Source organism: Nilaparvata lugens, chromosome 4, assembly GCF_014356525.2.
Source record: "Nilaparvata lugens isolate BPH chromosome 4, ASM1435652v1, whole genome shotgun sequence".
Taxonomy (NCBI): Eukaryota; Metazoa; Arthropoda; class Insecta; order Hemiptera; family Delphacidae; genus Nilaparvata; species Nilaparvata lugens.
Window position 1 is genome coordinate 16,778,914 of NC_052507.1, and position 26,403 is coordinate 16,805,316.

Consider the following 26,403-nt stretch of genomic DNA (forward strand, 5'->3'; position numbering starts at 1 on the left):
GAATGAATGTCTCTTGTCTTCATGTAGTATGATTCCAAAATGACGTATATAATAATTCATCTTAAACCATAATCGAGAGAAGCGAAAAATACCACACAATCCTATCAAAATTGATGGGATTCTAAAAACTAGATTGCACTGAACCATGAACCTGTCCTATACTGGAATCAATTTGTACGATTGGAATCTGCTTTTTGATAGACCATGCTCCAGGAGACGATCAGCCAATCAAACCACAATACAGCCAACGGAATCTACGCGTCTATATTGCTGCTTTTAATTAACCAATTCCACACGGAACACCATAAGCCTGATAGAATATTGCCGGAATCATAAGAGCCCTTGGTTGAACAGACGCTAATATCACAACTCACCCCCTTATCCAGGCGCTTCCTTTCCAGAACGGACACCAAAAGGGCAGACCGCTCCTGGAATGGTGTCTTAGGGGGGTTCGACACCCATCTAATTTGATCACGTCTTTTGGGGGCTTGCAGGAGCACTCAAGGTGCATGCTTCGGATTGTCAGCCGACTCCCAATCTACCAGATTGCTAAATTAGCCTACCTCAAGTGTTGTGTTACTGGATTACCTTTCTGGCGATCGTGTTTCTGGGTAAAACTCAGGTTTCTACGAAATATGGATTATTATGAGTATATGTAATTTCAAAATTATCACTGTATTTCAAAAGCATATCCTGTAGCTTCTCACTCCAATACAAGCTCTTCCCTACCTTGAACCTGAGCATTTCAGATCATTTAAATTCAAAAATTTCAGATTAAACTTTGATGTGTCATATACTGCGGGATCGTTGCTCCCTTAATGCAGTTTAATAATTATGACGAACAAGAAAAGTGGAGTAAAAAGAGAATTAAGAAATAATTGCTATTAAACGAAAATCCTAATTGAATTCTGTAATTAAATTTATCGATAAACATATTGAACAAATGCAATTCCTAATTTATTTACATCTGTAGAGAATTGAGATATATCTCATCAAACCTCAAATCTATTTTGTAGAGAACTAGAGTTTGTGATATATTATAACATTGTAAACTCATTCATAAGTTCAAAATATAGTTGGAATTTATATTCTGTAGATTTAAGCTTTCCTTGTGAACTCGGTGGAATCACCCGATGCAGATGAACGTGTCGTAACTTCAAAAATGTGTTCAACGTTGCCTAAAAATTAGATCCTCACATTCAGAATCGAGTCTTCTAATGTTAATCTATAATACATTGATAGATACAATATCATTCTCAACTATGAATGATTGGGAAAGGAACAACAGGCTTAAAGCCTAAAACTGTTTCTTTCCTAAATTTGGAAAAAAATTGCTCAAAAAAGGTTATGTTCATCACTTTATTAGTTTTGTTCAAGTTTTAGCCCAAAATATATATAAACTAGGAATTTACAATTAAGATAGGTTGAAAACCAAATTAAATAACAATATATCACTAACTAAATCATCAATACGCTATTCATCACATCACGCTAAGGCCCGTTTTCTAGGACATTCATTAGATCCAATGGACCATTATACCTGTAGATTTAATAGGTATAGGCATGGGTATGAGATTTTATAAGTTGACCTATAGCTCTTTTGAAGCTATAAATTGAAAGGTGCATTGGAATTTATGAGTGTCCTAGAAACCGGGCCTAAATAAATTGAAATTGTTTTTGAAGTTTCCCCAAAGTAGAGAGAAATCCACTTCAGGTCAAATTCTATTTTTTCACATTATCTTGTATTATTTCCCTTCAATGAATCATCAAATATCCCTTTTCGGTATACATGATGACAGTTGTTAATAAATTCATCGATAAACATGAGCTACAATGTTTCTGAAACCGGGTGCTAAACTTGAGTGAATCCTAAAGGAAATGCCTAATTGACCGAGGGAAGTGAGGTCTAAGATTCAAGTCGACGGTTTGGCATTTCTCTTAATGTTTAAATGTTTGAATGTTTAAATGTTTGAATGTTTGAATGTTTGAATGTTTGAATGTTTGAATGTTTGAATGTGTGAATGTTTGAATGTTTGAATGTTTGAATGTTTGAATGTTTGAATGTTTGAATGTTTAAATGTTTGAATGTTTATATGTTGGGCATTTACGGCGAAACACGGTAATAGATTTTCATGAAATTTGACAGGTATGTTCCTTTTTTAATTGCGCGTCGACGTATATACAAGGTTTTTTGGGAATTTTGCATTTCAAGGATAATATAAATGGAAAAAGGAGCCTCCTTCATACGTCAATATTAGAGTAAAAATCAGACTATGGAATTATTCATCATAAATCAGCTGACAAGTGATTACACAGATGTGTGGAGAAGCCAGTCTATTGCTGTATTTCCATAAGTTTCAATCAGGTACTTGTGGTTGAGAATACTGCGTGAGGTCTACTGTTCACAGAACTACTAGAATTATTTATAGTGGTGACATTTCCACGAAAAACAAAGTTGAGGACATAATGTGTGCATGTATCAAGAATCCAATATTTGGACTTCGGCTTAGCTGGAGCTTGCGTTGATCAAAAACAACAAGCTGAACGTCGCTCTCCAGGACCTGGCAAGAAACAGGAAAACTGTTCGAGATACTAGAACCCACAGTAACTATATAACCAAGAACCGAGTACTTGGTGTTGTGAAAATTGAGGGATGAAATATTCATTCATTTATTGGCACAGCAAACAATACAATAGTCGCAAAAGATAAAAATGATAAAATTTCGAACGGATACTGATGTCAAAGCACGGTGGGTATTCATTGGAAAACGCAAGGTACCTAAAATACATGTGGAACTAGAGTTTTTCCCACTCTGTTTATTACGAGCTTAGCTATTTAGCTTCAGCTTGGGTCAATACTAGTAGTTCTGTGAACAGTAGACCTCGCGCTCAATAAGTAACATTGACCTGTTGCTATGTTTTCTCAAAAATTAATAAATAATTTATCAATTTAAAATGTCTAGAAAAAATTCTAAATAAACATAGAGCTTTCTGTCGTACCGTGACGTGTCGTCCTGGGATGTGAGTCTGGCTGCAACTGTCTACAACGTTGATGGAAAGATACATTTAAAAGATGTTCGATGTTTTTGAACGGGTAGTAATATAGTCCACTAGACAGCTGATTTATGATGAATAATTCTAAAGTCTTATTTTTACGGTAATATTGGCGTTCAAAGGAGACTCCTTTTCCTTTTGTTTATCCTTAAAATGCAAAATTTCAAAAAACCGTATGTATACGTCGACGCGATATTCAAAAAGGAACATACCTGTCAAATTTCATGAAAATATATTGCTACGTTTCGCTGTAAATGCGGGACATAAAAACATAAATATAAAAATTCAGAGAAATGCAAAACCGTCGACTTGAATCTTAGACCTCACTTCGCTCGGTCAATAATATTCAATGATCTGTGATATTATTTGTGTAACGGAATTTGTTATGTGAATGTTGTCTTTGAATAAAACTTTATTTGATTGATATAATCCAATATTGTTTTGTCATGGAGAATCTTTTGGGCCAAACCGAAATTCCACACGAAGACACGAATAATTTCTCAGACTCAGCGGATTCTTAGCATCTACTGGTCCGTCCATGTAGATCTCCAAATCTGAGTTGTTTTAGTTCCAAATCCGATAAACCTGGAATATACTGGACTATAAAATAATTGGATAAGGTAGAGCACAATGAATTCTCTTTCATTGGATTTCTTGGATCAAGTTCTCGAAACTGAGTTCTCTATTGATTCATAATATTTCTATCAGAAGATTCACAGATGAATATAATTGAATCAACGCTTTTGAAAAGCACCGAAAGGGTCTAGAGATAGACTCACAGTGGGCAGTTCTGAAAGCTTTCAATAGCTTTTCCCTCTTATCAGTGCAAAGCAGATTCTACTTCCAATTACTCTTTTTCGAGAGTGAGTGATATCACCTGGTTTCTTTGAAATTCTATATTCCCAATCTATGGGATCATATTCATAACATGCTGTGATAGACTGTATATTTCACTCGATACACTAATATACTGTGATAATAATATAGACTGTACATTGAACTAGATGCAAGTTATGATTATAAATCATAATCTATAAATCAATGTTTCAATCGTAGTCTCCGTTATTCCTCCTCTATATTTTTAAATTTGCTTTAGGTATGAGTAAAAAGGATTTTCATGAACTCTCATGAGAATTAAGTTTTTGAACGAAGAGCCATCTATTCCTGTTCAGACTACTGTAATTTTCCTCTGCCTCTGAGTCCAGAATTTTCATTGCTCCAGCCTATTTATTGCTCCAGTCTACACTATCTGTTCTCACCAGTTATCCGATTTTAGAATGTTTCCATCGTCCAGTAAAGCTGTTCCATTTTCAGATATCAAAAGCTATTTATGAACGCACATTTGGCTTTCCCAGTGCCCAATCGACAAGAATATGCTTCTCCAAACCCTTCTGCACTTCTGGTGGAAACGGACTTTTAAAATAGGATAGTGTGGATGTGGATCAAGCCTCGAAATATCCTTTCGGAAGCATTTGGTTTTCTCAAATCGGTAACATGAGTCGGTACTCACTCACTGAGTCACTCAACACATCCACTTTGAGAACATTGTTCCAGAAAAATCATGCAAAATAAAACTAACATTACATAATTCTCTATAAAAGGGCACTCTTCATTTGTACAAGATTTTTATTACATTCATGTTACCGACTGAGATCTTCAAACGGTTGATCGCAAAATAAATTTATCAAAAACATCATTTGAAGCTCTACATACTTTGCAAACTTGACTTCTGTCTGGAGTTGTGTATGTTAATGTTTGAGGTTACCTAAACTATCTGGTGGTCTTAATGGATTATTCACTCTACTCTAAAATAACTGAGTGAGATTTAAGACGATATCCACAATCAGCCAATTATAATTTTGTATACCTTTAAAAATTTTGTTTCTATCTTCAATAAGTTTTTGTAAACCCTGAATCCCTCATAACTCATTACAACAGCTACCAATTTTCTTCACAAATCCTATAAAAAGTGGCTGTAAGTCAGTGTTATCAAAGCCGAAGACAATTTCCGATAAAATCACAGGCTTTTCAAAGCCATGGAGCAGATATATTGGAGTGAGCCTACACTAAGGAATCAATTAATTCTAATCCTTTCCCGCCGCAAGCTTTTTTCGTTAGTGGATTTCATCCCCGTCTTTGTCAGATCATCTCTTCAAAAGAACCAATCAACCACTGCGGGAACTAATCACTGCACTATACATGTAGGAGAGATATAGATATAAAGAAGGGGTTGAACGATCCAATTTCCTCTATGCATGTACAAATTTTTATTCAGTCCCTCCATCAATTTCTTTCCCTCAAAGGAAGTAATAGAGTTGCAGTGATTGTTCCTCTATCCCTGAAGGTTCATTATTGGTGTATTTGATTACTATTTGATTCAAAATAGCTGTGATTGAAACTTTTACACATTTTACTAGGAAACTTTTCATGTTGTCCAAAGGATTCTACAATCCAAATCCATTATTCTATGATACTTCTCTCATGTTAACACATCTGCATGTCAATAGAATTCAAAAACTATTGAATAAGTAATTTATATTATGTGATTGAAACAGTTATATTTTATCTCCATTACAGAATAGATATTCAATCCTGCTACTGGTAATTGATGATATAATCTATTCCACTTGAAGATGAGAAGGTAGGCCTTCTTTTAGAATTGACTATATTATTTCTTGATATAATATTTTCTCATTATAACCCATTATAACAATAATTTTCTGTAAGAATTGACAATGCTGCATATGGTTATCTACAATCTAATATGATTTAAAGTATCAAGTATTCTTGTGTAAAGGGGTAGAAAATCCAAGTACAGTTGATTTAGAAAATTGAGGGTGGAGTTTTAAGGAGAGAAGTTTTCAATTTTTCACTAATTTTGGATATCCGATGCGGTTAATTTTTCTAGAATATAATGCCTACATTAGCATTTATACATTATAACGAATATGAAAAACTGATGATTGGCATGATAAATACAACAAACTGGGATTGGATAAGTAAATACATAAATAAGTTAAAATACCCACCAAGATATTGTCACGATCTCAAGCTAAGAGATTGAACAACTAATATGTATAATTTAGTACGAAATTTAAAATTATACACATAATTATTCATTCCATATGTGATGAATAATGTATATATTCAATAGAATGAATATATTTTCAGAACAGTGACAGAACTTACATGAAAAAATATGAATTTATCATAGTAGAGGTTGATGGTTGATGGTGAGTCACTAAATAATCACCAAATCCCGTGAGAGAAGTAGAACAGTTGAATGATGGGTTTCAATGGACCGGGAGTGAATTGTTTGAGAAGAAAAGAGAAAGATAATTGTATTTGAATAGTTAAATCTCTCTGTGATTGGACGGTAGTGATGTTGTGGTAGATATTCATATTCAATAAAAACTACTTGATAATGTATTGTAAATATCAATAATTCATTTAAACAATTTCAGATACTAGTTCTGGTTGTTGAATCACTATCAATCTCTAGTTTGTAGCTGTTAAAAAACTTGAACATTGAGCAATAGAATAAACAGTATGGGTAAAGCCCTACGATTGGACATTAACTGTTGACAAAATGGAGGTTGAGCTCTACTGACATTGGCTGAGACTAGACATTCCGAGTACTTGGACGTGTCTAGTCTCGGCCAATGTAGAGCCCAAACTTCATTGGTCGAATGGCTAATCATCAATTATATGGCTATCACCAGAAGGGCTTCACCAATTATAATATTCTGCTGCTGAATATTCTAGCTTTTACTTTACTAGAGATTGATAATGATGTAATAACCGAATCACAATAGTATCTCAAATTATTCTAATAAATCTGTAGTTTTAACAATATCAAGTTGTTCTCATTCGAAAAGTTCAAGATATAAGTAGCAAAATGTATTCGGGTGGGTACTAACTAGTTCTTAACAGGTTTTATTTTTCTCCTACTGAAACCATCCTGATTTAATTTGATTTTCTCTATATGTGAACAGTGACAATACCTTGGACATTCAGTTAAGAATGAAAGATAGTTTCAAATTCAATTCAATAACATGGAGCGAAATGCAAAACATATTCACAAAATGAGTTTCAGAAACTGTATTGGAAATTTTTGTGCCTAAGAAAGTGAATTATCACGTTTTTTGTGAATTGATCGCTCAGTAGTATATCTCCTCTTAGGAGATAAGAATAAAATGAAAATTGGTGTGCCAAAAATCATATTATGAACAATAGAAATCATTACAAAAAAGTATGCTCTTTTCTGGTAACCAACCCCAGCTCCAGATTTGATGTTCCTTTGAATATATAATCAGACACTTGACAAGAATATTATAATACTATTTTAGGACCATTCATTTAATCTTGAATATTAATAATGTCTCCTTGTCAAGTGAATAGATGGTAAATCTTGTCTGATATAATAGTCCATCTCGATATTATTTTAAAATTCTGAAATTATTCGAAACGTGTTTAGAAATTCAGTATATTCTGTGAATGAGGCGAATGAATCTGATCATTGTACACATATTATTGTAAAGTTACAATGCTCAAATAATCACAAATTTACTCATAACGGTTGTTAAGATTCTTGATAGAGATTTCAATAATAAATTATCCACGAGACTGGTGCTTTTGAGAATTTTGATCCTGTTAATTTAAAAACAAGATGAAAGATATTCATCAACATTTTTTCGACATCAGTGCTTGGAAGACTAAAGGAGAACCTCTATTTACCATATTTAGCGAAGAAGATTGCTTGTTACAAATACATTGATGACAATAAAAAGTGGTCAAGCTCGTATGAACGTGATCTGATAACTAATAAGTTATCATCAGATAAGATTTATATTTAGGGTGGCAATAAATATAGCGATGAAGAGAGAGTTGGATTCCAAATTTTGGTCAATAAATTCTGTTCATGATGTCGTATAAAGTCACAAAACCCAACATAATTATACATACTTGACCTCTTACTCTGAGATTGACAATAATTTTGCAATATTTTTAAGAAACATTATTCGACTGATACAAACAATAAATTATACAGGGTGAGGATAGAGAACAAGTTGAATTGGATCAACTCAATCGTATTAAGGACATGAAAAATGTGCAAATTCTCTTCCTCTTGGAAGATTTTCAAGATTGAGAGGACATGCAAGAATGGAAGATAATTAATAATTCGAGATGAGATGGTATATTAGAATACCAATACTACTTATTGATATTGACCTTTCTTCACTGATTGGATATAATGTTATTGCTCTAATCAGATAGCAATATTAATGCAATACTTATCTATCGTATTACTGATGACTTCAGCTATGAGTTGGCATGAATAATTAGAGGGACGTATTTATTCAACCAAAACTTCATGGTAAATCGCTAGTCTCACAAGCAGTTCACAATACTAGTTATGAACACTCAGTCTACTTTATGATTTTTGGCACACCAGTAGATGAAACCCTCATCAAATAATGACATAATTACCTGCAATTTCGTTGAGTTCGAACGATGCCAGTCCACCGATAGTAGACGAGCAATTCGAATTTCTCTCATATAGTTCGAAATCCCACCCGGGTAGGGTTCCTGTCCGATTGTTTGTCACAGATTTGACTGCAAGATCTATGGATGGTAAGATAAGCCGCAGCGGTTGCTCGTGGTCTGGTATGTCCGGGGCTATGATCGCTAGTCTAACTATGCCTTTTTCCCGCTTTTTCTGTATTGCTGTGGTTGCATCACTGCTGCACAGGTTAGTCAACATGAGGAAAATAATGAGTGAACGATTGGTGTTTCGGCATCGCTTTTTGAGGTAAAAATAGCGAGAACATAACGTTCCCCACAGCAATCCCAAAGATCTCTGGAGATCTTTGTGGAGTGATTCCGTGAAATTGTTGAGTTGACTAGTTCTTGGCAAAACCTGTTCTCCCTTATCATCCCCTCCCATGCCAGTGACACAAGAGTGACCAACTCTTCCACACACTTCCCTATCCTTCATCACTGATTCTAGTTCCCCCAATCCCAAAAATGAGCACTCAACTTTCCGTCACTATCAAATCGAACCACAGGATCTACAAATCACAGATCAACCTAACCCATTTCGTCACCCGACGTTTTCCTCGCAAAAAATGCGTATCCGAATGCTAGAAATTGCGCACCCGACGATTTTCCACACATATCACATCACGAACGGTCACATGTTCTATCCATATTCGACACCACCTGTGAACAAAATGTTGTGTCAAAATTGTTGGGAAAGTTCTCAAAAAATGGAAAGAGAAAGAGATGGACTTACTCTTGAGGATAGTCAGAGAGATATGTAGTGCAATAGTAACATGCATTGCCATGAAATTATCGTGATTATCATGAGTTTCTATGAGAATACGTGAAATATCATGCCAAAAGGAAAGTCAACTCCAAAGCTATGAGGTTTTTGAAATATTCAATACATGGAGACTTCATGCAAAAATCTTCATGCCAAGCATAATAATACTATATTTTCAAATTTCATCGTACTAGAACTAAATTATTTAACATATTAAGGGAACCAATAAATAATAATAAATCATTGAACTCTCTCACATACGATGTACACTCCATCGGTTTTCAGAGTACAGTTAATATCATGATATTACTTCTCACTCTTGAACTCCCTGTCTTCACAATTCAAATTCATGCTCAGCTATTGAGTATTTGGCCAGTAATGGAATGACCAAATCAAGCAGGACAATAATTATGTTAATCGAAAGGAAAGATGTAATCGGAAAATGTATCTTTTCGCACTAGTCCACATCATCTGAACCTATGTGAAAATTATTGAGCTTCATGAGCAGCTTCTTTGCCTTCAACCAAATCCAATTCCTTCCATTTCAATTCTTGATTGCTTTATAATATTTATGTGATTACAATTATTGATAATAGAGCCTCTGAACCTTCATTAACGATTTATATGGTTTTCATGGTCATGGAAATGGTGTTAGAGTTCTATGAGGAACACAATCTATGGATATATTTGATTCTGGGAGAAATATATCTCCAGAAAGAATCATGCTTGTCACATTCCCCCTACAAAAGGTTTACTGTCACGAAAAATTAAATGTGTACGATCAACAATAATCTGTGTGGAAAGCTTCAAACGTAACTCACAGTTGGACCACTTAAACAATGCCCGATGAAAAATATGGTGTGCTATGTGAGGTTATAAAAGAGGAACGTGCTTTTTCACGGTTTGTGGAGTGGGGTGATGATGCGTTCATAATGTTCCATTTTTCGAGATAATCCATCTTAGCGGTACAACATTCACTCTGGGAAAATAAGTGGTGCTTGATTTTGTGGAGTCTGGTAGCCATGATGGTGTTTGATAAAAGGCTGTTGGAAAACAAAAAAAATATATGGGGTCAAATTTTGAAAAGTCGACTTCATTTTTCAGGAAGGAAAAGGCAAAACACTCCCAACTACTGAATTTAACCGAGTTTTGAAAGCTTTTCGCATAGGATTGCATAGGATTGTTTAAGTGGATTTTCATGATTTTAATTGAAAAAGAATAATATTGGTTGGAGTCCAGATAAAACGAGGTCAATAATTCCGATGATTGTATCAATACTGAACAACAGTTGTACAGTGGAACATAGATTAATTGGAGTAATTGTTGCATAGCAGTGTCTGGATAACTGATAATCCATTTCAACTCAATTCCATCCCCGGCCAACAGTATCTAGAGTACGTGTTGTATGTAATATGAATTGGACAAAGGTATTATTCTTTCTCATTGTAGTGAAAATACACACCTTGTTGTGTAATTCAACTGGAGTTTAAATTAAATTGTATTATATCACCCAGCAGATGTTCAGATGTCCGGATAACCTGTCATCCAATGATGCACTATTGTAGAAAATCAGCGGAAAAATCAAATGCATATTCTGCATTCTCACAATGAGTAAATCATTTGAGTGATCGAGGGGAAAAATGAGATAATCTTGTGCTATTCCTCTCCCAAATTTAGATAAAACTAGCAGGTAACTCGTGCTCCACAAGGGTCTATTTTAAAACTTTGCAAACTGAAAACTTGACGCAATGAAATCTTGGAATATGGAAAATATGTCTATGACCATCCTCGGTTAAATTAAGAATCTTCATGCAAGATTTCAAGCCAATCAGTCTAGTAGTTCAGACGTGATGATGCGTCAAACATAATTTTCCTATCCCGTACGTGTATAAGCCAGTTTTTTCCTTCATTATAGTATAGATTACACAAAATAGGAAAATATAATGTCTATATCTTCATATAATATCTATTCATATACTTATTTATATAATATCTATATTATTATAAAGAAAATGTCATCACTTATCAGTTAGTGTCTAGTCTCTAGAAGATTTGAGATTTACTCGTATTTTTTAGATAGTTTTTTGAGTCATCAACTCCACTGATGAAGGATTTTTCAAATTTATCGCAAAATTTCACAAATTAATGGGAGATCCACCGACATTATAATGAAGTACTGTGCTACTTGAATTACATGAGTTGCAGTTGATTGAATAATGTTATCAAATCTAAATTGTAATTTACATGTAAACGCTGATAGTATAAGTGATTGCTACTGGTACTTGCACCACTACTTCTACCACTTGTACACGTTCAAGGAAATAAAACAGAACATCAAATCCTATATTATTTTTACCAATCTGGAATTATGCATTCTTGGTCTTGTTTAGCCTTCAATACTATGTATTCAATACTTGTGTATTCTCAATACTATGGAATGTATTATATTCATCAAGCAGAGAAGAATCCCATCAATAATAACATGATATCTCCTCATACCTTGAATCTTCTTCCAGAATCCTTCATAACTTAGCGTTTAAGAGCAAGAGAATTCATGCAACTAGAGCTGTTTCCCGATAAAAATTCCAAATTTATGACGAATATTTGCTGTGGGAAATGCGCGATAAAATGTTTTGCACATTTTTCATTGGCTGCTCAGTTATTCGGACAGAAGGAGGTGATAAAGTGTAGCTCGGCAAGAGAAAAGTGGATTCCTGGAGATGACTGAGTTCTCATCTGGGATTAGTTCTGGTGCGCATACAAATTGAGATGACAGCCGCAGTGTTAATGGGCACAAGCGCCTAGCTATTACGAGTCCATGATGAACAGAGGCTGCTAACGATAAGGAAGGAATCCATGAAGAAGAGAGGCTTGAAGAATAGGGAAGAAGGTGGTGAAGAAGAGAGATAGGTGAGGTGAATATGATAGGATAGAAGATAGGGGAGCAGAGAGGGAGAGAAAAGGAAAAATGTGCAAAAGATGAAGACGATTGAGAAGAAGGAAAAGGAGAATTAGAGGAAGGGATAGAGGAACTGGATATATGGATTGAGGAGGAGATGAGGAACAACTGAATTGTGAGAGAGATTTAGGAAGAAGGAAAACAGTGTGTGAAGCTGTAGAGGAGGTGAATAAGGAGATGAGCACGATGCAAAGATGAATAGATTCAGACGATGGAAGAGAGTCCAAAGTTAATAAACGAAAGGATGGGGTAGGAGATAGTGAGGAGGCGAATATAAATAACAAAAAGACGATAGGCAAAATGATGAAGAGTGAGAGAGAGTGTAAGAGATAGAAAATACGATTAGGGAACGGAAGAGAGAACTTCTGATGTTTTGGGAAAATGAAGGAGTGCTCGAAGAAAATTCTATAAGGAGGAAGATAGGTACAAAAATAGATGGAAAAGTATTGAGGGAAGAAGTTAGAGGAGATTATATAAGCAAAGTTTGAAAAGGAGAAAAAACTGAGTAGAGTAATGGAATGATAAATGAGAGATGGTGCTAAAATAGAGAAGAAGATGCAGAAAAGATTAGACAAGAAGGCAGATATTTGTGGGGGAGAATAAGGATGAGGAAAAAGGGGTGCGGAAGATGGAGGAAGGAGAAAGATACAAAAAAGGTTGTTCAAACGATAACCACAAAGAAGGAAGATAAGAAAAGATGACAAGGAAGGCGATTGAGAGGAAAAAGAGAAAATTAGGTTGGAGAAGAAGAATGATAAGGGAGAAAAGAGAACTGAGGAGGAAGAGAAAGAGGAATATTGATAGATGCAGCGCGGAATATCTTACGAGCATCTTCCAAATTAATGTTTTGATCACGTATACATGCCTGTCTTCTTGGCCTATAAATTTATTATAATTCTGTGCAACTATGGGCACAAGAGGAATATGATAATACAATGCGAATGATAATACAGTCATGGACTGAATTATATTGTATTCTCCCTACAGAATCATGGTAATTAATTGGTAGAGTAGATTAATGGTGGGAGTAGCCTATGGTCCATTCAGTATTTTCTAGTGAACTCTTTGTTGAAGAGTATCGAAATCTATTATTACTTTATTATTGATATGGTGACAATTCAATCTGTTACTATTGAATTTCTATAATATCGTGAAGCAGAAACATTTGAATGAAAATCTGTTTTGTTTTTCAATTTTTTGATTTGAGAATGCTGAAATCTTAGCCCACATCCTATATACTGTACATTTCATATATAAATATTCTATTAAATGGTCATCTAACTATTGAATATTAGTTACAACGAACATCTCTGTGGAGCTACCTCAGTAGAAATGTGAGTAAACCAAGTGTAGAATGCATTATTGTTGGCAGAGTTCAAAATTCAAAAGTCAGCTACCATGATTCGCCTTTGTCCAAGAGTCCATTCATGTGAATTTACATGAATTGATATGAATACAATACATGTGAATTGCGATTGGTATGGGTTGGTATCGTGTTTGGAATATCATTGAGATAGCTCTTGAGCAACACATTACATTGAGGAAGAACAGTAGTAATTAAGATGAAATAAAAACACATAGATGTTGTCAGTTTTCTACACTTTAATTTGGTACACGACCATGGTTTCGTGACCACACAGGTCACATTTTCAAGCTGACTAAAACTAAAACGGACATATTGGGCTGTTCAAAATAATACATGGTAGCCAACTTAACCTAAAGAAATAAAATAGCCTACTAAATAATTTGATGCATTGAGACAATAATAAATGGTGAGTTTCATAATCTAATAATGTTTAAAAATTCCAAAATATATTTTAGTAGAATTGAATAAATATATTAATCTATGAAACTAATCAAAAAGAAAGAATAATCATGTAGCCTAAGTAAGTTTGAAAGTTGGGAAACAGCTGAGAGGAGTGAATGTAGTCTGTTTACCATTCCAATCAAAATTGTAAATATAACCTATTCTATGAATTTAGGATCGAAGTTAATGAATTCCCACAGTTAGATTAATGGAAAACACAAAGAACTTGAAAATTAAAAGAACTAACCCTATAAATAATTAAGTAGAATTGAATAAATATATTAATCTATGAAACTAATCAGAAAGAATAATCATGTAGCCTAAGTAAGTTGGAAGTTAGGGAACAGCTGAGAGGGGTGAATGTAGTCTGTTTACCATTCCAATTAAAATTGTAAATATAACCTATTTCAATGAATGTGAGATTGAAATGAAAGAATCCTTATAGTTAAAGTAATTAAAAACATAAAGAACTTGAAAATTAAAAGAACTAATCCTATAAATAATTTTAATCTCAAGATAAGTCAAAAAGATAAGTCATATTAAAAACTGTGAAGCTGATATTTTAGGAAATGTGGTTTGATGGTCTAATTGAATAAATTGAATGGATGGCAAATGAATGAATGATTATGCTAGCTCTAATCACACTATAACCTGAATGACTAAGAAGTACATAAATTTTCCAACTACAAGTACATATTTATTCTACAGCAGATCTTAAGTTATCAGAAAAAATTAATCCTACTATTGTGTGTTGTACAGTTATTGTTGTGAGGTGACTATTGTGTTTGCTTAGTTACTTCTTAAAACCATTTTACTAATGTAGCAGTTAACAAATTCCAACTGTTCGTTAAGGTTGTCACTGTTTGGACATCCAATGATTTTTGGATTTCCATTGCTTCTAAAATATTCAAAAGCCTTCCTTTTTCGCATACATGTAGAATGTTCACATCTTTGGTGTGATCAAAGCTGTGTCCTGCCGTGATTAAGTGCTCTGCAAATTTGGATGTGTCCTTCTTGTGCTCCCATGCTGTTTTGTGCTCTAAGATCCTGATTCTGAATTTTCTTCCTGTCTGACCTACATATTGGGCATTGCACTCCCTACACTTCAACAGATACACTCCACTTTTATCCCATTTTTCAATTTTGTCTTTTGACATGTTCAACAGTTTGTGTAGAGTTGGAATGGTTTTGAAGGCCACTCTAAAACCATTCCTTCTAAGTAGCCTTCCTATCTTCTCTGAAACTAATCCTAAATATGGTATTGTGATCCATTTTACTTCATCCTGTGGGTTTGAACTTGTGTATATTTCTTTCAGTATCTTCTGGTTTTTCTTCTTTTGGAGTAATCTAATTATGAACCTATTGTTGTATCCATTGTTCTCTGCAATTTTTAGGATGGTGTCCAGTTCTGTTTTGAAATCTGTGTGATCTAATGGGATGTGTATTAGTCTGTCTAGCATTGAATGGAATGCTGCTGATTTATGTGATTGTGGATGGCAAGATGAGTTTGGTATAACTGTGTCCGTGCTCGTAGGTTTTCTGAATATTGCAAATTTGTGTTTTCCTTCTTGTTCACTAATAGTCAAGTCCAGGTAGTTGATGGAGTTGTTGACACCCACTTCTTTTGTAAACTTGATGTTTTGGTGGATGTTGTTGATAAAGTTGTGGAATAGATCTAGTTGTCTATTTGATCCATTCCATAAGCAAAGAACATCATCTACATACCGAAACCAGTACCCTATGTAGTTTCTGAAACGTGGAGCATTGAGGATTTCTTTTTCAAATTTGTCCATGAATATTTCCGCTAACAGTGGTGAAAGAGGTGAGCCCATAGCTAGTCCTTGTTTTTGTTGATAAATATGGCCATTGAACTTGAAAAAATTTTGGTTGGTGCAAACTTCCATGAGTGTCACTAATTCGTGGATCTGATCTGGGTTGATAGGTGAGTTTTCTAGGATAGTCTTGGCCTGTTCAATGCTTTCCTGTACAGGGACACTAGTAAATAAATTCTTTACATCAAATGAGACTATGGTGGAATTCGGTGGGAAATTCAACTTGGATAGTTTTTCTGTAAGTTCAACTGAGTTTTTAACACTATATTGTGGTTTGAATGCTGTGTAGTTTCGGAACAGACTGTTTATCTTGAATGAGAGTTTGTGGGTAGGTGAACCTATGAAGGAAACCACAGGTCTATTGTAGCTAAAAATGCAGTTAATAAAGCTAAGAAGTTTTGGATTATTTCTGAAAGGAAACATTGGTTCAAAGTTAGAGACTCTCTTAGTTTTTACTTGTATGTGCTTCATTCACAACTCACTTGGAAACTACACAAAATAGAATGGGATCACTTAGATAGTAAAGTGCGGGACTATTGCTTTATAAATCTCAACAAAAAGACCAGGATTCAAGAAAAGAAACTGTTCAATCTTGGGAAAAAAGAACCTCCACAAACCATAGTGCCAGTGTACAACAACTGTGATTTTCAATTTGCCGACAGAGTAGTCAATTTATCCAACACAAAATTCCACAAAAATGAAATAGAACTGTTAGGCAAAGGCAAAAAGTTTTGTGTGGAAAAAACTAACAGGGACAACCTACAGATACTTGCTGCTCACCTGGACAAAAGTGAAGAAGTCAACCACAACAAACTTTTGAGTAACCAGTGCATCGAAATTCTCAGTAAAACCAAAACCAACACACCACACAAAAAGAACAATAACTGTAGTGTCATCATCAAGAAAATTGAAGATAAAGTGAAAGAGTCTAACCTAGTTCTTACAAAATCAGACAAAGGAAACACAACTGTCATTTTGAAAAAAGAGGACTATGTGGAGAAAGTTGAAAACTTTATATCAGAAAACAACTTTGAGAATCTAGACAGAGACCCAACTGAAAAATACAACACAACAGTAAGATCCAAAGTGAATGGAAGCAGAATTTTAGGCAATACATGGGACAGAAGAAAACTAATCAACATGAACCCCCTGACACCTCGACTATTTGGTCTTCCCAAGTTACACAAGGCAGGAGCTCCTATAAGACCTGTGGTTTCCTTCATAGGTTCACCTACCCACAAACTCTCATTCAAGATAAACAGTCTGTTCCGAAACTACACAGCATTCAAACCACAATATAGTGTTAAAAACTCAGTTGAACTTACAGAAAAACTATCCAAGTTGAATTTCCCACCGAATTCCACCATAGTCTCATTTGATGTAAAGAATTTATTTACTAGTGTCCCTGTACAGGAAAGCATTGAACAGGCCAAGACTATCCTAGAAAACTCACCTATCAACCCAGATCAGATCCACGAATTAGTGACACTCATGGAAGTTTGCACCAACCAAAATTTTTTCAAGTTCAATGGCCATATTTATCAACAAAAACAAGGACTAGCTATGGGCTCACCTCTTTCACCACTGTTAGCGGAAATATTCATGGACAAATTTGAAAAAGAAATCCTCAATGCTCCACGTTTCAGAAACTACATAGGGTACTGGTTTCGGTATGTAGATGATGTTCTTTGCTTATGGAATGGATCAAATAGACAACTAGATCTATTCCACAACTTTATCAACAACATCCACCAAAACATCAAGTTTACAAAAGAAGTGGGTGTCAACAACTCCATCAACTACCTGGACTTAACTATTAGTGAACAAGAAGGAAAACACAAATTTGCAATATTCAGAAAACCTACGAGCACGGACACAGTTATACCAAACTCATCTTGCCATCCACAATCACATAAATCAGCAGCATTCCATTCAATGCTAGACAGACTAATACACATCCCATTAGATCACACAGATTTCAAAACAGAACTGGACACCATCCTAAAAATTGCAGAGAACAATGGTTACAACAATAGGTTCATAATTAGATTACTCCAAAAGAAGAAAAACCAGAAGATACTGAAAGAAATATACACAAGTTCAAACCCACAGGATGAAGTAAAATGGATCACAATACCATATTTAGGATTAGTTTCAGAGAAGATAGGAAGGCTACTTAGAAGGAATGGTTTTAGAGTGGCCTTCAAAACCATTCCAACTCTACACAAACTGTTGAACATGTCAAAAGACAAAATTGAAAAATGGGATAAAAGTGGAGTGTATCTGTTGAAGTGTGGGGAGTGCAATGCCCAATATGTAGGTCAGACAGGAAGAAAATTCAGAATCAGGATCTTAGAGCACAAAACAGCATGGGAGCACAAGAAGGACACATCCAAATTTGCAGAGCACCTAATCACGGCAGGACACAGCTTTGATCACACCAAAGATGTGAACATTCTACATGTATGCGAAAAAGGAAGGCTTTTGAATATTTTAGAAGCAATGGAAATCCAAAAAATCATTGGATGTCCAAACAGTGACAACCTTAACGAACAGTTGGAATTTGTTAACTGCTACATTAGTAAAATGGTTTTAAGAAGTAACTAAGCAAACACAATAGTCACCTCACAACAATAACTGTACAACACACAATAGTAGGATTAAATTTTTTCTGATAACTTAAGATCTGCTGTAGAATAAATATTGTACTTGTAGTTGGAAAATTTATGTACTTCTTAGTCATTCAGGTTATAGTGTGATTAGAGCTAGCATAATCATTCATTCATTTGCCATCCATTCAATTTATTCAATTAGACCATCAAACCACATTTCCTAAAATATCAGCTTCACAGTTTTTAATATGACTTATCTTTTTGACTTATCTTGAGATTAAAATTATTTATAGGATTAGTTCTTTTAATTTTCAAGTTCTTTATGTTTTTAATTACTTTAACTATAAGGATTCTTTCATTTCAATCTCACATTCATTGAAATAGGTTATATTTACAATTTTAATTGGAATGGTAAACAGACTACATTCACCCCTCTCAGCTGTTCCCTAACTTCCAACTTACTTAGGCTACATGATTATTCTTTCTGATTAGTTTCATAGATTAATATATTTATTCAATTCTACTTAATTATTTATAGGGTTAGTTCTTTTAATTTTCAAGTTCTTTGTGTTTTCCATTAACCTAACTGTGGGAATTCTTTAACTTCGATCCTAAATTCATAGAAATAGGTTATATTTACAATTTTGATTGGAATGGTAAACAGACTACATTCACTCCTCTCAGCTGTTTCCCAACTTTCAAACTTACTTAGGCTACATGATTATTCTTTCTTTTTGATTAGTTTCATAGATTAATATATTTATTCAATTCTACTAAAATATATTTTTAAACATTATTAGATTATGAAACTCACCATTTATTATTGTCTCAATGCATCAAATTATTTAGTAGGCTATTTTATTTCTTTAGGTTAAGTTGGCTACCATGTATTATTTTGAACAGCCCAATATGTCCGTTTTAGTTTTAGTCAGCTTGAAAATGTGACCTGTGTGGTCACGAAACCATGGTCGTGTACCAAATTAAAGTGTAGAAAACTGACAACATCTATGTGTTTTTATTTCATCATGGAACGTTTCTACAACATCGACCACAACTCAGTTGAAGTTTTAAAAAGTGCAAGTCAAGCACAACAAGTCAAATTATATTGTAAGTTGAAAGAGAAGTTTGGTGTTGCAGAGAGGAACATATGGTTCAATACAAAGTGTTTAAAAGGAAATCTAACCCCCAAGTATGTATCCATTAGAACAAACAACAAGTCTATTGTAGCTAAAAATGCAGTTAATAAAGCTAAGAAGTTTTGGATTATTTCTGAAAGGAAACATTGGTTCAAAGTTAGAGACTCTCTTAGTTTTTACTTGTATGTGCTTCATTCACAACTCACTTGGAAACTACACAAAATAGAATGGGATCACTTAGATAGTAAAGTGCGGGACTATTGCTTTATAAATCTCAACAAAAAGACCAGGATTCAAGAAAAGAAACTGTTCAATCTTGGGAAAAAAAAAAAAAAAGAACCTCCACAAACCATAGTGCCAGTGTACAACAACTGTGATTTTCAATTTGCCGACAGAGTAGTCAATTTATCCAACACAAAATTCCACAAAAATGAAATAGAACTGTTAGGCAAAGGCAAAAAGTTTTGTGTGGAAAAAACTAACAGGGACAACCTACAGATACTTGCTGCTCACCTGGACAAAAGTGAAGAAGTCAACCACAACAAACTTTTGAGTAACCAGTGCATCGAAATTCTCAGTAAAACCAAAACCAACACACCACACAAAAAGAACAATAACTGTAGTGTCATCATCAAGAAAATTGAAGATAAAGTGAAAGAGTCTAACCTAGTTCTTACAAAATCAGACAAAGGAAACACAACTGTCATTTTGAAAAAAGAGGACTATGTGGAGAAAGTTGAAAACTTTATATCAGAAAACAACTTTGAGAATCTAGACAGAGACCCAACTGAAAAATACAACACAACAGTAAGATCCAAAGTGAATGGAAGCAGAATTTTAGGCAATACATGGGACAGAAGAAAACTAATCAACATGAACCCCCTGACACCTCGACTATTTGGTCTTCCCAAGTTACACAAGGCAGGAGCTCCTATAAGACCTGTGGTTTCCTTCATAGGTTCACCTACCCACAAACTCTCATTCAAGATAAACAGTCTGTTCCGAAACTACACAGCATTCAAACCACAATATAGTGTTAAAAACTCAGTTGAACTTACAGAAAAACTATCCAAGTTGAATTTCCCACCGAATTCCACCATAGTCTCATTTGATGTAAAGAATTTATTTACTAGTGTCCCTGTACAGGAAAGCATTGAACAGGCCAAGACTATCCTAGAAAACTCACCTATCAACCCAGATCAGATCCACGAATTAGTGACACTCATGGAAGTTTGCACCAACCAAAATTTTTTCAAGTTCAATGGCCATATTTATCAACAAAAACAAGGACTAGCTATGGGCTCACCTCTTTCACCACTGTTAGCGGAAATATTCATGGACAAATTTGAAAAAGAAATCCTCAATGCTCCACGTTTCAGAAACTACATAGGGTACTGGTTTCGGTATGTAGATGATGTTCTTTGCTTATGGAATGGATCAAATAGACAACTAGATCTATTCCACAACTTTATCAACAACATCCACCAAAACATCAAGTTTACAAAAGAAGTGGGTGTCAACAACTCCATCAACTACCTGGACTTAACTATTAGTGAACAAGAAGGAAAACACAAATTTGCAATATTCAGAAAACCTACGAGCACGGACACAGTTATACCAAACTCATCTTGCCATCCACAATCACATAAATCAGCAGCATTCCATTCAATGCTAGACAGACTAATACACATCCCATTAGATCACACAGATTTCAAAACAGAACTGGACACCATCCTAAAAATTGCAGAGAACAATGGTTACAACAATAGGTTCATAATTAGATTACTCCAAAAGAAGAAAAACCAGAAGATACTGAAAGAAATATACACAAGTTCAAACCCACAGGATGAAGTAAAATGGATCACAATACCATATTTAGGATTAGTTTCAGAGAAGATAGGAAGGCTACTTAGAAGGAATGGTTTTAGAGTGGCCTTCAAAACCATTCCAACTCTACACAAACTGTTGAACATGTCAAAAGACAAAATTGAAAAATGGGATAAAAGTGGAGTGTATCTGTTGAAGTGTGGGGAGTGCAATGCCCAATATGTAGGTCAGACAGGAAGAAAATTCAGAATCAGGATCTTAGAGCACAAAACAGCATGGGAGCACAAGAAGGACACATCCAAATTTGCAGAGCACCTAATCACGGCAGGACACAGCTTTGATCACACCAAAGATGTGAACATTCTACATGTATGCGAAAAAGGAAGGCTTTTGAATATTTTAGAAGCAATGGAAATCCAAAAAATCATTGGATGTCCAAACAGTGACAACCTTAACGAACAGTTGGAATTTGTTAACTGCTACATTAGTAAAATGGTTTTAAGAAGTAACTAAGCAAACACAATAGTCACCTCACAACAATAACTGTACAACACACAATAGTAGGATTAAATTTTTTCTGATAACTTAAGATCTGCTGTAGAATAAATATTGTACTTGTAGTTGGAAAATTTATGTACTTCTTAGTCATTCAGGTTATAGTGTGATTAGAGCTAGCATAATCATTCATTCATTTGCCATCCATTCAATTTATTCAATTAGACCATCAAACCACATTTCCTAAAATATCAGCTTCACAGTTTTTAATATGACTTATCTTTTTGACTTATCTTGAGATTAAAATTATTTATAGGATTAGTTCTTTTAATTTTCAAGTTCTTTATGTTTTTAATTACTTTAACTATAAGGATTCTTTCATTTCAATCTCACATTCATTGAAATAGGTTATATTTACAATTTTAATTGGAATGGTAAACAGACTACATTCACCCCTCTCAGCTGTTCCCTAACTTCCAACTTACTTAGGCTACATGATTATTCTTTCTGATTAGTTTCATAGATTAATATATTTATTCAATTCTACTTAATTATTTATAGGGTTAGTTCTTTTAATTTTCAAGTTCTTTGTGTTTTCCATTAATCTAACTGTGGGAATTCTTTAACTTCGATCCTAAATTCATAGAAATAGGTTATATTTACAATTTTGATTGGAATGGTAAACAGACTACATTCACTCCTCTCAGCTGTTTCCCAACTTTCAAACTTACTTAGGCTACATGATTATTCTTTCTTTTTGATTAGTTTCATAGATTAATATATTTATTCAATTCTACTAAAATATATTTTTAAACATTATTAGATTATGAAACTCACCATTTATTATTGTCTCAATGCATCAAATTATTTAGTAGGCTATTTTATTTCTTTAGGTTAAGTTGGCTACCATGTATTATTTTGAACAGCCCAATATGTCCGTTTTAGTTTTAGTCAGCTTGAAAATGTGACCTGTGTGGTCACGAAACCATGGTCGTGTACCAAATTAAAGTGTAGAAAACTGACAACATCTATGTGTTTTTATTTCATCATGGAACGTTTCTACAACATCGACCACAACTCAGTTGAAGTTTTAAAAAGTGCAAGTCAAGCACAACAAGTCAAATTATATTGTAAGTTGAAAGAGAAGTTTGGTGTTGCAGAGAGGAACATATGGTTCAATACAAAGTGTTTAAAAGGAAATCTAACCCCCAAGTATGTATCCATTAGAACAAACAACAAGTCTATTGTAGCTAAAAATGCAGTTAATAAAGCTAAGAAGTTTTGGATTATTTCTGAAAGGAAACATTGGTTCAAAGTTAGAGACTCTCTTAGTTTTTACTTGTATGTGCTTCATTCACAACTCACTTGGAAACTACACAAAATAGAATGGGATCACTTAGATAGTAAAGTGCGGGACTATTGCTTTATAAATCTCAACAAAAAGACCAGGATTCAAGAAAAGAAACTGTTCAATCTTGGGAAAAAAAAAAAGAACCTCCACAAACCATAGTGCCAGTGTACAACAACTGTGATTTTCAATTTGCCGACAGAGTAGTCAATTTATCCAACACAAAATTCCACAAAAATGAAATAGAACTGTTAGGCAAAGGCAAAAAGTTTTGTGTGGAAAAAACTAACAGGGACAACCTACAGATACTTGCTGCTCACCTGGACAAAAGTGAAGAAGTCAACCACAACAAACTTTTGAGTAACCAGTGCATCGAAATTCTCAGTAAAACCAAAACCAACACACCACACAAAAAGAACAATAACTGTAGTGTCATCATCAAGAAAATTGAAGATAAAGTGAAAGAGTCTAACCTAGTTCTTACAAAATCAGACAAAGGAAACACAACTGTCATTTTGAAAAAAGAGGACTATGTGGAGAAAGTTGAAAACTTTATATCAGAAAACAACTTTGAGAATCTAGACAGAGACCCAACTGAAAAATACAACACAACAGTAAGATCCAAAGTGAATGGAAGCAGAATTTTAGGCAATACATGGGACAGAAGAAAACTAATCAACATGAACCCCCTGACACCTCGACTATTTGGTCTTCCCAAGTTACACAAGGCAGGAGCTCCTATAAGACCTGTGGTTTCCTTCATAGGTTCACCTACCCACAAACTCTCATTCAAGATAAACAGTCTGTTCCGAAACTACACAGCATTCAAACCACAATATAGTGTTAAAAACTCAGTTGAACTTACAGAAAAACTATCCAAGTTGAATTTCCCACCGAATTCCACCATAGTCTCATTTGATGTAAATAATTTATTTACTAGTGTCCCTGTACAGGAAAGCATTGAACAGGCCAAGACTATCCTAGAAAACTCACCTATCAACCCAGATCAGATCCACGAATTAGTGACACTCATGGAAGTTTGCACCAACCAAAATTTTTTCAAGTTCAATGGCCATATTTATCAACAAAAACAAGGACTAGCTATGGGCTCACCTCTTTCACCACTGTTAGCGGAAATATTCATGGACAAATTTGAAAAAGAAATCCTCAATGCTCCACGTTTCAGAAACTACATAGGGTACTGGTTTCGGTATGTAGATGATGTTCTTTGCTTATGGAATGGATCAAATAGACAACTAGATCTATTCCACAACTTTATCAACAACATCCACCAAAACATCAAGTTTACAAAAGAAGTGGGTGTCAACAACTCCATCAACTACCTGGACTTAACTATTAGTGAACAAGAAGGAAAACACAAATTTGCAATATTCAGAAAACCTACGAGCACGGACACAGTTATACCAAACTCATCTTGCCATCCACAATCACATAAATCAGCAGCATTCCATTCAATGCTAGACAGACTAATACACATCCCATTAGATCACACAGATTTCAAAACAGAACTGGACACCATCCTAAAAATTGCAGAGAACAATGGTTACAACAATAGGTTCATAATTAGATTACTCCAAAAGAAGAAAAACCAGAAGATACTGAAAGAAATATACACAAGTTCAAACCCACAGGATGAAGTAAAATGGATCACAATACCATATTTAGGATTAGTTTCAGAGAAGATAGGAAGGCTACTTAGAAGGAATGGTTTTAGAGTGGCCTTCAAAACCATTCCAACTCTACACAAACTGTTGAACATGTCAAAAGACAAAATTGAAAAATGGGATAAAAGTGGAGTGTATCTGTTGAAGTGTGGGGAGTGCAATGCCCAATATGTAGGTCAGACAGGAAGAAAATTCAGAATCAGGATCTTAGAGCACAAAACAGCATGGGAGCACAAGAAGGACACATCCAAATTTGCAGAGCACCTAATCACGGCAGGACACAGCTTTGATCACACCAAAGATGTGAACATTCTACATGTATGCGAAAAAGGAAGGCTTTTGAATATTTTAGAAGCAATGGAAATCCAAAAAATCATTGGATGTCCAAACAGTGACAACCTTAACGAACAGTTGGAATTTGTTAACTGCTACATTAGTAAAATGGTTTTAAGAAGTAACTAAGCAAACACAATAGTCACCTCACAACAATAACTGTACAACACACAATAGTAGGATTAAATTTTTTCTGATAACTTAAGATCTGCTGTAGAATAAATATTGTACTTGTAGTTGGAAAATTTATGTACTTCTTAGTCATTCAGGTTATAGTGTGATTAGAGCTAGCATAATCATTCATTCATTTGCCATCCATTCAATTTATTCAATTAGACCATCAAACCACATTTCCTAAAATATCAGCTTCACAGTTTTTAATATGACTTATCTTTTTGACTTATCTTGAGATTAAAATTATTTATAGGATTAGTTCTTTTAATTTTCAAGTTCTTTATGTTTTTAATTACTTTAACTATAAGGATTCTTTCATTTCAATCTCACATTCATTGAAATAGGTTATATTTACAATTTTAATTGGAATGGTAAACAGACTACATTCACCCCTCTCAGCTGTTCCCTAACTTCCAACTTACTTAGGCTACATGATTATTCTTTCTGATTAGTTTCATAGATTAATATATTTATTCAATTCTACTTAATTATTTATAGGGTTAGTTCTTTTAATTTTCAAGTTCTTTGTGTTTTCCATTAATCTAACTGTGGGAATTCTTTAACTTCGATCCTAAATTCATAGAAATAGGTTATATTTACAATTTTGATTGGAATGGTAAACAGACTACATTCACTCCTCTCAGCTGTTTCCCAACTTTCCGGCTGGCGATCGTGTGATCAAGCCGTAAATGTGTGTTTACTTATTGTGTATTTATAGTTTAATGGAGAATAAAAGCATTTTTCTATTCTATTCTATTCTATTCCATGAATCTTGAGTGAGCTCAGATCAAGAAGAAACAATTTGTGTAAATAATA

General features: G+C 34.3%; 1 protein-coding gene across 4 annotated transcripts in view; it reads right to left on the reverse strand.

The window, feature by feature from the left end:
- LOC111048211 (atrial natriuretic peptide receptor 1) overlaps positions 1–26,403 on the reverse strand; it is a 448,703-nt gene that overhangs the window by 224,834 nt on the left and 197,466 nt on the right. For 2 of the 4 annotated variants that reach the window (XM_039426764.1, XM_039426766.1), the window contains exon 2: positions 8,545–9,276. The exons of the other annotated variants lie outside the window; for them this stretch is intronic. In XM_039426764.1, coding sequence (XP_039282698.1) covers positions 8,545–9,052 — 508 coding nt within the window. In that variant the 5' untranslated portion in view covers positions 9,053–9,276. The remainder of the gene's footprint in view (positions 1–8,544; positions 9,277–26,403) is intronic. 4 annotated transcript variants of the gene reach the window in all.